The sequence below is a fragment of the Mauremys mutica genome, chromosome 11, assembly GCF_020497125.1.
Source record: "Mauremys mutica isolate MM-2020 ecotype Southern chromosome 11, ASM2049712v1, whole genome shotgun sequence".
Lineage (NCBI taxonomy): Eukaryota > Metazoa > Chordata > Testudines > Geoemydidae > Mauremys > Mauremys mutica.
This window is the reverse complement of record NC_059082.1, coordinates 75,794,649-75,809,958: the sequence shown is the minus strand read 5'-3', so window position 1 is coordinate 75,809,958 and position 15,310 is coordinate 75,794,649. Positions and strand designations below refer to the sequence as shown.

The following is a 15,310-nucleotide window of genomic DNA, read 5'->3' as shown; positions in this document are numbered from 1 at the left end:
CAATGGGAGCTGTGGGAAGCAGCCAGCATGTCCCTGTGGCCCCGCCACTTCCCACAGCTCCCATTGGAATGGCGAACTGCAGCCATGCAAATGTAAACAAACTGTCTGGTGGCCTTCCAGCCGATTGCCCTGACAGGCCGCAGGTTGCCCACCACTGGGCTGAGTGTTGACATGGGGGAGGGGCCTGCCAGGCACTCTGGGATAGGGTTACTTTAATGGGTCTGTCCACTCTTGTGTGGACACAAGAGCCCTAGGTTCGAGCATGGGAAAGGGTTAAAATGCAGTTCAGATGCTCACGCCCAGGGTTCCCTGACACAAGTCAGTTGACTCAAGTCCCACTAACCTTAGGCTTACATTGCTGTGTAGACGTACCCATGGTTGTTTACCAACCCGTGTTTCCACTGTGGTGTAGTAAGTGGGTCACCTGGCCAGGTTGGATACCTGCTTCTATAACACATCTCACTTATAACATCCATCTTCATAGCTTCAACAGTTAGAGAGATTGCAGGGAATTATGGTGGAATGGACTTCTCAATATTCATACCTCATGAAATACTAGTATTTCAGTTATCTGCTTTTTTATATATACCTGTTTTTTCTCTCAGTGAATTTCTTTAAACAAACTTAAATGGTAGACAAATGGCATCTTTCCCCAAAGCTGGGCCCTCACATACTGTGCAGCTTGTAACAGATTATCCCAGGAAGGCTCGGCCAAACGGTCTAATAGAACAGCTTCTTTCCACCTTCGTTTTAGTCAAATATGAAGTCTGGTACATATGTGTAGAAATCTATGCACCAGGCTGAGTCTGAGACTTGTTTTTGAGGTATACTAGTTTTCGTCATTTGTGCTGGCTGTGATAGCTGACTCTGTCCTTCCTTTCCCTTTAATACCTTACAAAATACTAGGTTCCCTCTGAATGGAAGGTGTGATATAAACATCACTACTATATTCTGATCATTGTATTGCTAATCCACTTGAGCTTTTAAGTGATTGCTGAAGTCTAGGCGTGTATCTCTCCCTGTCATCCAGCCTGTCTCAAGGAAGAATTGATGATGAAGAGAACATTTTGCTATGATTTGAGGGAGTCTGTCGCTGTTATAATCTTCCTTACAGTATGTCTATGGCTTAATGTTTTTTATCTGGGCCAGGCAAAGACTGAGGGATCTACCTTAAATTGTCCCATCTAAATTTAGCTGCTAGGCTTCACAGAGACAGAATTATCAAGAAGGGCTAAATTAATTTTGTCAAAGGGGCCTTGGGACAAGCAAAGGAAATCAGAAAATATAGAACAGAGGGTCCCGTTTTGAGTCCTCTTGGTTCAGAGCAGAGTTCAGTAGGACTTTCTTTCAAAAGTAGCTGTTGAAATGAGCCTATATTTTTAGATAGTGTAGACAGTTCTGATATTTCATTATAATTGATCTAAGCAACCCAGCGTTACTTTGAATTTCTGGCCAAGACTTCAAGTGGTAAGTTAATACTTTTTATCTTTCTCCTCTAGTAAATCTTTTTAGTATGAAGCTTTTATGGGACTGTTAAAAGTGACCTGCAAAGGATCTTTTAAAAATGGATTGTACGTTTGTTGTATATAGAAGGCCTGAAAAGTTTGTGGGATGTCTTGCCAAGTTTTTTTTCTTCTTGCCTCCTACTCTAGAACTATCGGTGATGTAAATCTACTGTTACGGTTTTGCTGGAATATTCTTTGGGGAGGGGTATTAGTTTGGCATTGGTTTTAGATTGGTGTTCACAAGACACTGAAAGCCGAAGAATTTAGAAGGAAAGCTTAAAAATCAATTTAAACAGTCATTTCATATTTTGTGATGTAATTTCACTTGTCCAGTTACCATAGTCTTCTGGTCTTGTCTGGCCTGGGATTTTTATTTTTAGTTTTAAAATTTAAAAAAACTTCTAGGGGGATGGAGAGGGATGTTTCCGGACTCCTTGATTACATCATAAAGGAGTAGAAAGGCTTGGCCACTTGGGCCCATCTTCCTTTTCTTCTGTAGATCACCCTTTGATCTCATTGCAGTTCTAGAAAACAGCACAAACTTACACTTCACAAAATCTGTAAAGAGCAAACTTGTAAAACTGGAAGTGTTGTTGAACACTGGGACTTGTGGCTCATTTCAGGCCTGCTCTTTACATTTCTGCATTTCCCAGATGTGCAGTGACTCATCGTGCTGCTGAACAATGGGAACAGCATCTCCTATTTCTTCACTTGATTCCAGTTGGCAAAGCTGTTAGAGGATATGCATTGCAAAGGGAGAAGAAATTTGCAGGGCTGGAATGAGTCATCCAAGTGTTTGTGATAACTCTCATGTGGTAAAGTAGGAGTTAAGGAAGACTTAGTCTAAGAAGCCAGTATGTTCAACACTTCAGCATTAACCAAGAGTTGCCTAGTAATGCAAAACAAGTAAAAACTGAGTTGTGATTTTTATTTTTAATAAATGAAATGGAGTCGGGGCAGGACTTTGGACAGTTTGACATATCTCCATATTTTTCTTCACCAGGATTATCTGATTTGTAGCTGCATTGTAATAGATAAAGAACCTTGAGCTGCACAAGCATTAACATAACTGCCTAGAGCTAAATGTTTGTGGTGGTGATGTTCACATGAGAAGGTGGGTGAGGTAACATCTCTTATTGGACCAACTTCTGTTGGTGAAAGGGACAAGCTTTCGAGCAACACAGATTAATGCTAAATGTGTTGGTGAAAAAGGAGCATAGGGTTTGCTATAAAACTATATTCCCATTAGAGTTGCACTTTAATTCACTGAGGCTACTAGCTGTTACTTCCATAGGCCACAATTACAGTGCCAGCTAAAGTAGAGTAAAAGAGTTCAGCATTTAAATATTTACTATGAATAATGTTAAGATCTTAATTCTAAATCAGTAGTGTAATATTTCAGGAGTGAAACACATTGAAGATGTTTCACCTATTTTAACTAAGTGCGTGATCACTTTTTTCTTTTTCAGGGGAAACTATTTTGAGAATGATTTTTTTTTTATATATCTATATCTCAATTTTTTTTTTCAAAATTAGTTGTTGAAGGTGTTCGATACCATGGTATCAGTTAGGTTTAATCTTGAGTAGAATGTAAGCTAATGATTTCGGTGTCTATTTTGCCTTATGGAGTTGTTTCAGAATGTTTCATGTACCCAGATATTAGGAACTCTAGAACAATGGGTTCTTAGCCAGGGATACAAATACCCGAAGACCTCCGGGTAGTACACCAGCTCATCTAGATATTTGCCTTGTTTTACAACAGGTCACATAAAAAGCACTAGCAAAGTCAGTACAAACTAAAATTTCATACAGACAATGACTTGTTTATACTGCTCTATATACTATGCACTAAAATGTAAGTACAATATTTATATTCCAATTGATTTATTTTATAATTATTGTGACACTGCACCCTATATTCTTCATAGAAATATTATGATATGAATATGGCATAGCTAATATGTTTTATGCAAGATGGGTCATGTGAGGTATCATTGGAAAGGTTATGATCTACTGAATGTGTTTATCCAATTTGTATGCATGTATCATTTCTGTATCTGAGGTTAGGAATATTGACTATGTAACAGTTACAACTGTGTGTGTATTTGGGAGACACCCACCAGACAGTAGGCAATCAGCCTCAATGGGCCATTAGGAAGAACAGTAAGACTTGGAAGATACAGGGGTTGCTGCTTTGACACTACAGGGTTAGGTGATTGGGTCACCTGGTACTACATCCCATCCTGGGCTTTCAGTGTTTTTCCATTAAGAGGGGGTGTCATACTGGAAAACAAAAGATTCCCACCTTATGTAAATTCTATTTAAGGCTGGGAAGTAAGTCAGTCAGGACTCCTTCTTCATTGCCTCCCAGTCCAAGAAGGAAGATTGCTAAAAACGCCTGAAGGAAAAGGAATGAAGTTGAGGGAAAGGCAAGGGCTGAGTCCAGGCAGAGACACGGGTCCAGTCTGTAAAGAGAAATAACTGGAACTGTAAGCTGCAGAAACTCTGCAACCTGCCTAAGACAACATTTAGGGTGAGAAATTACATTTTGTATCCTGTTTCTTTAGTGAATTAAGCTTAGATTGCGTGTTTTGTTATAGTATTTGCTTAGTAATCTGCTTTGTTCTGTTTGCTATTCCTTATCACTTAAAATTTACCTTTTGTAGTTGTTAAATTTCTTATTTATTTCAAAACCCAGTGTGTGCAATTCATATCTGGGGGGGGGAAAGCTGTGCATAGCTCTCTCCACTTTGAGGGAGAGGGTGAATTTTTATGAGCTTGCGCTGTGCAGATCTTTCTATACAGCGCAAGACAATATTATTTTGGGTTTATATCCAAAGGAGGTGTGCACGTGAGTGCTTGCCATTCCCCTAGCGAAGTCCTCCCCCACACAGCTGATTTCAGGCTGTGCCTGCAGCTAGGTGTGGCCGTGCCTGTGTGTGTGCTGGAGAAGACTTGCGAGTCTAGCATAGCAAGAACAGGGTGAGGAAACCTAGTCTAGTGGAAAGGGCAGGCTCAGTGGAACTGCAGCATATCAGGTGGCACCCCAAGAGGGGGGTTCAACCTGTCACAGTATGATATGATAAAAAATGAGAAAGTCGGCAATTTTTCAGTAATAGTGTGCTTGTCACTTTTGCATTTTTTTGTCCGATTTTTCTAAGCAAGTATTTTTTTAAGTGAGGTGAAACCTTGGGGTACACAAGACGAATCAGACTCCTGAAAGGGGTACAGTAGTCTGGAAAGGTTGAGAGCCACTGCTCTAGAATGTTTAGGAAGCTACTTTTTAAAAACAGTGACCTCTGAAGATTGCAGCCTTTAGTGTAAATTGTCTTAGCATGGCCTCACTTTTTAATCTAATTGTTACTGTCCTTCCTCTGGTTTGTGGGATTTTTTCCTGGAGCCAAGAAAATTGTACAGAGCATATTCTTTATTGCAACACTCCTCTCTGACCCTCTTTCCTCCAACTATTCAGCTTCTCTGGCTTTTTTCATAGCAATTACTCAATGAGGCTCTGACATGCACGCTTTTTCTAAAGTTGCATATTATCACTCAGTGAAATGGAATTTGAGAGAATGGATAGATTAATGGTTTAGAGTGGTCGTCCAACATGGCCTTAATGCTATAAAGAGCTGAAGTCCATTGTTTGTTAATTTCTTCAGCTGTATGCAAAGTCAAGAATATGTGGAGGTTGGACTGTGGTAATGCGTTAGAATCTGTTACAGACCAGGTGGACCAACAGTGCAGTCAGTATAACAGCCAAACGTATCTAACTGTATATAGATTTGGATCTTTTTTGTTTTGCATACAACATACCTGACCTGGTCGCTTGCCTTCAGAGACCTTGATTGCCTTCTTTCATATCCAAACACTCTATGTTGTATTGGTATCTCTGGAGAGAACCCAGAGTTGAGGTATTGTTGGAAGAGACGTCTTTCCTGAAGTGGATAGCTCTTCCTGATAGTTGAGACTGTTGACATACCTGATTAAATGATTTGGAACACTTCTTCCTGTCTGTATTTGAAATTTCATTGCTGCTAATAGTTGTAGGAGAAGAAGTTTAATTCCAAGATAGGGTGAGCAGATAACTTGGTACAATAGATGCTGTTTCAGACTTAAAAGCTACTTTGGCACCTGTTACGTACAGCTTTGAGTTTTCTGTATAAGGTATTTATATGGCCCCAATTACCACAGTATCTGAACACATCAAAATGTTAATGCATTTATTCTCACACTCCTGTGACGCAGAGGAATGCTGTTGTCCCCATTTTACAGATGGCAAACAGAGGCACAGACTCAGTGACATGCTGACTTCCTGTCACACAGTGACTTCCTATTACACAGGAAGTCTGATAAAACAGGGAATTGTACCCGTGCTCCTCAGTGCCAGGCTAGTGCCCTAAACACTGGACCATTTGTTGGCCTCCATTTTTATGTTGCAGTAACTTTACATTGCCAGTGTGTGAAACTGATGGGGTTAGTTCAGATTTCTATTTGGGTCCTGTTGTGTGTTATGCAGAAAACTTTTTTAAAAAAATTATTTTGTTGGCAAACTGATGAGATAAGTTATTCTGGTAGAAACTGTCTCCTTCCTCAGCTTTTTGTGGACATTTTAAATGCTATGAGGTGTTCTTACCTTGAGGTCATGTAGTTTCTGTTAAGCACTTAGTTTCTTTCCATTCCTTTGTAGGGGAGAATATTCATAACTCTTTAGATTTGTTCATTTCTTTCTATGTTCTTTGCATCTGCTTCAACCCTCTAGTGTAGTCACCTTCCTGATTGGGATTTATCATAGAGAATGTTTTGCTTAAAATCATTGCTTGGAACTCCCAATGAATTGCGTTTCTTAATTATAGGGCTTTGGAAAACCTCTGTTTAAAAAAAAAAAAAAAAAGCTAAAGATTATTCTGTTTCCACTAAATCACTGAAGAAAGCTTTGTTAAATACACTGCCCTATTCTTCAGCCTTGTTTTGACTTGAAAACTGTAATATACACGTAACAAAATAATCAGTGTAAGGCGGGGGATATGGGGAGTCACAAGCGGTAAATCAGGTAAACTTACTTATGTATTCCAGCAGTTTACATGCACACAGCTGTTTCCTGTTCTGCGCGTGGGAGGATGTGCATACAGAGTAATTGAAGAAAAAGAACAAGTTGTCAGATACAGCCCACTTTTAGCCTGTACCATATCTAGAGACATTGTTAAGGACAAGGGATATGGGGAAAGGTACACTTTTAGTTCAGTGACCTTTCCCTCTTGGGCGCCCCTTCCCACTCCCCCATATGACTAATGCTGTACAGGAAGAGTTTTATTCTTGGAGTCTGTGAGATTTCTTCTTCACAAACCCATCCTGCCTTGACAAGACAGTCTTTTTAAGAGTGCCAGAAAATGCAGGATATTACACTCACCTTCTGAAAATTCATGACTGCAAGGAAGAAGCTCTTATTTTAGCAATTGTTGTTTGGAAAATGTGTCCTGGAAAAATAGTTTCTCCCTACGATCCATCTATAAATCCTTCAGCATCACTTACAAGTAGAGACTATTTGCATTTTAGTGGGTAGGCGCTGGATCCCTTCCTATTTTACTTGAAGATGGAAAATGACGAGTCAGAGCTCCATTATCTCCATTCATTAGTGTGATGTCCTGCTCATGATGCCCAGAATTCTGAGCCACTGTATTACTCCTCTGCCTTAGCAGCAGCAAAGCTCTCTTGCTAAGCTGTGTGTCAGCTTCCTGACACATCAGCCTGTCTGCCTTCCCAGCAAATTCTTCAAGACTCTGCCAGTCTAAACTTTCCCTTGCAGACATTACTTTCCCCAAGAATTGAAATTAGGGGATGTGTTCAAATTTACAGGGGGGGGGGGCAAGGGCCGAGGGATGAGACTCAGAGGATGAAGGTGAGCTGTATGGCACCATAGTAAAAACTGGAAAATGTTTCACAACCATTTTATTAGATTTTAACTATGTTTTAAAATCATCACGCGAATTAAAGTTGGCTATTCAAGCCTTCTATAAAACTACATCTACATCCTTCTTGATTTCTTGTTGTAATTTTGCACAACTCTGTTAATGAGCTTGTTGAATGCAGTGCGTTAATCTTTGGTGGCTTCTCATGTGTCCTGTACTTCCAGTCCTTGAATTGATATGCTCATTAGTTCATTCACAAGATCAGGCAGAAGGTGACTTCTTTTGGAACACACAATTCTAGTCAGTGACAAAAATGAATGCTCACCTGTAGCTGTCGTGACTGGGAGTAGCAAGAGATGAATTCCTAGTTCTTTTATCCCAGGACACAACACAAAGATCAGATCAAGCCACTAGCGGTCATAAAAAAGTTGAAGTCAAATCTTTGTTCATTCGTCATGACATTCCACTTTGTGTTCAAATTCTCTATTTTGTCCTGATCCCATTGCTGGTAGAGCCTCAGTTCACTCAACTGTTGTTTTATAAGACAGACATCTGTAAAAGCTACATAGAAGTTGAGTAGACTCCAGAAGTTGCTACTGTAAATTTGTAAGACTCAAGTCTGTCTCTTTCTCCAGCTAACTTAACAAACATTGCTTGTCTTCTTCACTTTAAGGATTCAATATAAGAGTCTTCATTAACCAACTTCTGGACTGAAGTCTTAGCTTCTTACAGTACGTTTTCAATGGATATCTCTGATCCAAGTGTAGCTTCTATTGCCAGGGCCGCCCAGAGGATTCCGGGGGCCCGGGGTCTTCGGCGGCGGGGGGCCCCGCTTCGGCGGTAAGTCGGCGGTGGGGGGTCCTTCCATTCCAGGACCCGCCGCCAAAGTGCCCCAAAGACCCATGGCGGGGACCCCCCTCCGCCAAATTACGGCCAAAGCGGGACCCGCTGCTGAAGTGCAGCCCCCACCGCGGGTTTTCGGGGCACTTCGGCGGCGGGTCCCGGAACTGAAGGACGCCCCCGCCGCCGAATTACCGCCGAAGACCCGGCTGCACTCCGGCGGCGGGTCCCGCTTCGGCTGTAATTCGGCGGCAGGGGGGTCCTTCTATCCCGGAGCAGAAGGACACCCCCCCGCCAGCGAAGACCGGGAGCGAAGAAGCTCCGGGGGCCCGAGCCCCGCGAGAGTTTTCCGGGGCCCCCGGAGCGAGTGAAGGACCCTGCTCCAGGGGCCCCGAAAAACTCTCGTGGGGGCCCCTGCTGGGCCCGGGGCCTGGGGTAAATTGCCCCACTTGGCCCCCTCTCTGGGCGGCCCTGTCTATTGCTGGACGAAGATCTGCTACTGTTGTAGCAGATGCCTGGATGGCATTGTTTAATGACCCAAGTGGTTTCAACAGTAGAGCTTACATAGAGAGAATAGCGACTGTCTTCTCTAAATGTGGTAGCAAAAGTAGCCCACCAGCCTCGCTACTTAGATCCATCCCATCTCGGTAGATACTTTCCAAAGCCAGTAATACTGGTTGCAGTAATTTTAAGACAACAGCCAAGGATCACTCATGAGAAAGCCAGCGGGTTTTCCCAGGTTGGACTAATATGCACATCAGTCCCAGAGCATCTTGCATTTTTTCCAGTCTTTTTGGACTCTTGTTGAAAAGATATAACACAGACATTAAGTGTATGGCTTTTAAAATGTGTCTCGAAGATTCTGCAGCTCATACTACTGCTAGTTGAGTAGATCATAGAATCGTAGGAGTGGAAGGGACCTTGAGAGGTCTTCTAGTCCGGTCCCTGGGACTCAAGGCAGGACTAAATATTACCTTCTAGACCATCCCCAACAGGTGATTGTCTAACCTGCTTAAAAACCTCCTAATGACAGATTCCACAACCTCCCTTGGCAATTTATCCAATGCTTACTACCCTAACTGCTGGGAGGTTTTTTCTGATGTCCAACCTGAACTGTGTTTGCTGCAGTTTAGGCCCATTGCTTCTTGTCCTGTCCTCAGAGGTTAACAAGAACAATTTTTCTCTCTCCTTCTTGTAACAACCTTTTATGTACTTGAAAACTGTTATGTTCCCTCTGTCCTCTCTTCTTCAGACTAAACAAACCCCAATTTTTTCAATCTTTCCTCATTGGTCATGTTTTCTAGACCTCTAATCATTTTTATTGCTCCCCCTGTGGGCTTTCTGCAATTTGTTCACATTTTTTTCTGAAATGTAGTGCCCAGAACTGGACACAATACTCCAGTTGAGGCCATATCGGGGTGGAGTACAATGGAAGAATTACTTCTCATGTCTTGCTTACAACACTCCTGCTAATACATCCCAAAATGTTTGCTTCTCCCCCCGCCCCCCAAACACTGTTACACTGACTCATATTTAGCTTGTGATCCACTATGTGAGCCCCAGATGGCCTTTCCGCAGTACTCCTTACTAGCTAGTCATTTCTCATTTTGTATGCGTGCAACTGATTGTTCCTTCCTAAATGGAGTACTTTGTCTTTGTCCTTATTGAATTTCATCCTATTTACCATATATACTCGTTCATAAGCCGAATTTTTTTAGTAAAAAAGGGACGCAGCGGGGACGGGGGTCGGCTTATGAACGGGTATAGAGGGGGAGAGATGGGACACAGCCCCTTCCCCCAACAGATGGAGCAAGGAGAGGCAGCACAGCCAGCAGCGACCGAAGGGAAGAGGCGGGGCCGGAGTCTCTCCACTTCTGGCCACACTGCTCTTCTCCCCCCCCCCCCCCCCCAGCCTCCAAAGCAGCTGCAGAGCAGGTTGTGGCCGTGCCGCCCGGGCGCCAGAGTACACTGTCCAGATCATTTTGAATTTTAATCCGATCCTCCAAAGCACTTGCAAGCCCTCCCAGTTTGATATTGACCACACACTTTATAAGTGTACTCTCTCTGCCATTATCTAAATCATTGATGAAGCTAATGAATAGAACTGGATACTGGACAAAGCCCTTCAGTACCCATTCAATATGCCCTTCCAACTTGTCTGTGAACCACTGATAACTACTCTCTGGGAATGGTTTCCAACCAGTTATGCACTTGCCTCATAGTAGCTCCCTCTAGGTTGTATTTCCCTAGCTGGTTTAGGCCAGACATGGCCAAAATAGGGCCCGCGGGACCGTCCTACCTAGCCCCTGAGCTCCCGGCCGGGGAGCCTAGTCCCCAGCCCCTCCCACACTGTCCCCTCTCCCCCACAGCCATTCCACTGTGCGGACTGAGCTTTGGCCTGCCACTCCTGCTGGGCAGCGTGGGGAGCGCAGCTGGCTCTGGCTGGCTGTCACGGTTGTGAGCTGCTGCTGGTAAGGGGATGGGGAGCGGGGGGATCCTGGGGGGCAGTCAGGGAAGAGGGGGCGGTTGGATGGGGCGGAGGTTCTGAGGGGGGCGGCCAGGGGATGGGGAACTGGGAGGGTTGGGAGTGGGAGTCCTGGGGGGCCTGTTGGGGTGGGGATGTGGATAGGGGTCAGGAGGGCAGTCAGGGGATGGAGAGCAGGGTGGGTGGGATCCGGGGGGGGCAGTTAGGGGTGGAGGGTTCTGGCGGGTGGTGGTCAGGTAACGAGGAACAGAGGGTGGTTGGATAGGGGGTGGGAGTCCCAGGGGGCCTGTCAGAGGGTGGGGGGTGTGGATAGGGGTTGGGGGGACAGGGAGCAGGGGGTTGGATAGGGGATGGGGGTCCCAGGAGGGGGCGGTCAGGGGACAAGGAGCAGGGACTGTTGAATGGGTTGGGAGTTCTGAGGGGGGCGGATAGGGGGCGGGGTCCAGGCCCTACCCGGCCCTCCATACAGTTGCACATCCCCGATGTGGCCCTTGGGCCAAAAAGTTTGCCCACCGCTGGTTTAAGTGAAGGTCCTGTGAGACAGTATCAAAAGCCTTACTAAAGTCAAAATATACCACCTCTACTGCCTCCCCCTGCTACCCAGGAGGCTTGTTACCCTGTCAAAGAAAGCTATTAGGTTGGTTTGACACAATTTGTTATCTTATTATCTTCTAGGTGTTTGCAAATTGATTGCTTATCTTTCCAGGTACTGAAGTTAAGATGGCCTCTCCAGTTTGTATAGGAGAGATTAGGGTTACACTTTTCTCTGAGCAAAGCTTGTATCCCACCATATCTTCCAGAGAAGTTTGAAGCTCCATCAAATGCTTGTGCCATCTGTTTGGAGTCCAGTTTACAAGCATTTAATTCTAAGATGGGGGATGTCACAGATGCAGCCAATGTGTCTATTGTAACCTGAACATCTAGAAATGCATCTCCTGGCCTACCACTGACATCAAGATAACGTAGGCAGTGACTTAATACTTGATGCCTATTTGCATCGGGGCATTCATCAGCCATGTATGTGGATTTTTTTTTAATGTGGTGAGAGAGTTCTTCACTGTTTCAACTGCTGAGTCTTTCACTGTTGCACCTCATGCTTCTAACCAGTCAGTTGAGTTTCTTGCAGAAAGATAGTGAGCATTTGCTGGTCTTGTTCGGAACCAGTGTCCAACTTCAGGGTTAACCAGTGACAATGCACTTAACTTTGGCCTCCGGTTTGTAGTGTGAGGTATGTCTTGCTTAAGTGAAAGTATGATGCAACAGCCACGTTTGTTCGCATAAACTATGTTGAGTTTAGCATTCTTAACAGCCTCATTAAGTACTTCTGAAATTGGCTTTGACAGTGACTGGCTTATAAGACTTGCTGCATATTGCTGCAGTCCAGAGGCTTGGTGTTTTTGCAGCATTCACATAAGTTTGTCAGCACTGGCTTTCCTGATCGATCTGACAAACCAAGCTCCTCTAATTGTACTAATTGAAGCAGTGAGAAGCTTTCCTTCTTTGTAAGCTTTTTTTTGCAAGAGGTGCGCCAGTAGTCATCTTTTCTAACTTAAATGAATGGAAAAAGTTTGACCAACGAACATCAGGAACTGCCTTTAGGTTTTGGAGACCTATTTCTTCAGTAGATAGCTGTATTTGTGTGGTGGGCTGTTCAGATGTAGATACACTACTTGAATCTTCAGATGACATGTTGGTATATTCTTGGTTCTTGCCATGTCCTTCATTTTTGTTGGTTTGACCGGGGAAGGGGGGTTGTAGAGGTAACAATCAGGGAATCCCAGTTCTCAAGCTCATTAGAGATCTCCCTGCAGTGTCCAATCCCCCTCACTGGACACACAGAAATTGTTAGGTTTGCTGTCTCCAAAGAGACAGAGCGCACAGCATCCTGTTAGGATAGCTGAAGACTCATGCTTGACTTCAATGTACTGCCAAGATGGTTTTGTAATGAAACAAGAACAAGTTTATTAACAGACATGATATTTGTGATACTAAATGAGAGAGAGGCAGGTATGGTAACAGACAAAACAAAATAAATCCCACTTTCTAGTGACTAATCTTAGCACATTGTAATCTTTGCATAAGCAGTTTCCTTACACTAAGTTACCAGCATCTCCAGGCCAGGGGATCCACCTACACAGAATCAAAGGGTGCTGTTCCCTTTGCTCCTCAAGTGACAGATTACTGAAGTGTCTCTTTGCTTCCTTTATATTACCTAAAATCCATTGTTTCTGTCTCAAGAGCCAGGAGGGATTCCTGGGGTGCAGACTCTGCACCCTGGTGTGCTCACTAAACTGCTGCTTGATAGCTTTGTTTATTGTATATATAAATATATTTTAATTGTCCTCTGCCAGTAATCAAGACGGTCAGACAGCTAAATACACTTTCCTTTGTTTAGGGCAGGCTAGGCTTATGCACTGCCTCCCAAACACATTTTAAGAACATATTTCCAGCACACACACAACTCTTTGTGCACAACCTGTATATACATCACATGATTTTCAGGACCACATGTGACACAAGTTATGATATCTTATGTGATACTTTTTAGATAGATATTATAACAACACTGTGTTGGGGAATGTGTGGTAGAGTTATAGTATGGTGGGCCCTCTGCCAGTTGGCATTGAGGGGCTCTTAGTCTGAAAGCTTGTGCTGAGTTGTAGTAAACTAGTATTGAGTGCTCCAGTCTTCCATGTGGTACTTCCAAACATGGTACCCTTTTCATTTGTTTTGGAAAGAAATTTGGTTCTATCACCTCCCACACTATGGTGATGGGGATCATACAAATAAGTAGGCAGATCTTTCTAGTGGGAGATAACAGGTTATACTCCTAGAATAAATCTGATCCTGAATGTAACTATTTGGTGAGCGCAAACTACCAATCTTAATCTTGGTTCAGTCTACTGGTAGCACTCTAGTGCATACATTTTGCTCCCCAGGAGTGCAGTGGATGGGCTTTGAAGGAGATTTCAGACACTTTTATAGGTGCAAGGATGGTGACTAGTGATGCAACAAGGAGTGGATGCTAATTTAGATTCTCAATCTAGGATGTGGAGTACTTTGGGACAGATGGGTTTGAGGAAGAAGATTCCTGTTTCCCTTTGGGCCAAAATTGAAGCTTCCTTCTAAATGGAAAAAGTTTCACTACTTAAAGGAGTATAAAGTATTCCTGCATGTGTGTCAGCTTTAAATGACACTTGATTTGACTGATTTTTAAATGATTTATTGGAGGTTTTGCAGAGAAATGCATTTTTAAAAGATACATATAAATAACCCTTGAGGCTTAATATTATATACTCAATTCAACAATAGTCTGATATATTTTTACAAAAAGCCACTTCAGTTTTAAAAACGACCTGGTTAGATTTTTGAAAATCACTGTATTCTTCAGGAGGGGGACCATATTTTGAAGGAAATTTTTTTTAAAAATGTATTTTTCTGCTAAGCTTGTCTCCTTAGTAAAAATTTAAGACCGACAAGTCCCAGGTTGCTTAAACCTTTTGCTACTTCAAAAATTGCCAATTGATGTGTAGGATGTGCTGCTGTTCTCTGCCATGAGTTTTAAGACAAAAATACATTGGCTTCCAGTAAATGTAGTCCACTGTGCTGTTATCCAGTGATTTTTAAGCTGTATTCTACATACAAAAGAGGACGCAGTGCATTAAGACAAAGCATGAGCTGGCTGTAGCAGCAGCTGATGTTCAGTGTATGAATTTTGAGCACTTATTGCACAAACCTATTGCTGTAAACTTTCTTTATTGCTTTCCCAGTAATGTGCGTTGGTCTGTTTTTTTCCACAGGAAGTGCTGCACTGTTTTAGGCTTATGTTAAAGCTGCTCCAGTATTCTTACCAACAGTTTGTTTCAAAGTAAACTATACAATGCTCTTCTCATTACAGCCTCTAAACACACCAGGATCCAGTCCAGACATCGTGTGTGTGTGTGTGTGTGTGTGTGTGTGTGTGTGTAAAAGCAAATGGGCAAAAAAGGCTTTCATTCAATAACCTGCTTGATTTGCTAGCCTAGAAACAAAATTAAGAAGCATCTTTTTCCTTTTCAACAGGGTGAATCGGTGAAATACTTCCTGGATAACCTGGATCGGATTGGCCAGCTGGTGAGATGTAACTATTTATAGTCCACAGGGGTTAAAGTTAAGAAGGGCATTCTTGCAGATGCTTTAATATCCCTGGTTTAAAACTAGTAAACATAAGTTGCAAATATTTTAATCAAGAAAACAGCGCCCCCCCCCCCCCTCCTGAAGTGTGTTAAATTTTGTCCTATGCAATTTGATATATTTGAATATTTTACTAAGCCTTTGTATTGACAAATAAACAGGAATACAATGAAAAGTTGCATGAACAAAAACAAAATCCACATCTTCCTCTTCTGTCTTCTCTCTCACTATCTTCGGACCACATCCATTTCCTATGCTGATCTATTCACAATTGCCCTGTGCAGCAGTGTGAATTTTACAAGAAATTGTCCATTGAGCTGCTACCACCTGTAAGGGCCACAGTAATAGGGAAAACAACTTGGGTTCTTGCAAAAGATCTAACGGGGAGAGAAGGTGAGATG

The 15,310-nt window shown here is 43.0% G+C and overlaps 1 protein-coding gene across 1 annotated transcript in view; it reads left to right on the top strand.

The window, feature by feature from the left end:
* The window catches only part of GNA12 (G protein subunit alpha 12), a 64,265-nt gene that overhangs the window by 47,244 nt on the left and 1,711 nt on the right, over positions 1-15,310 (top strand). The window contains exon 3 of the mRNA XM_044979943.1: positions 14,799-14,849. Coding sequence (XP_044835878.1) covers positions 14,799-14,849 — 51 coding nt within the window. The remainder of the gene's footprint in view (positions 1-14,798; positions 14,850-15,310) is intronic.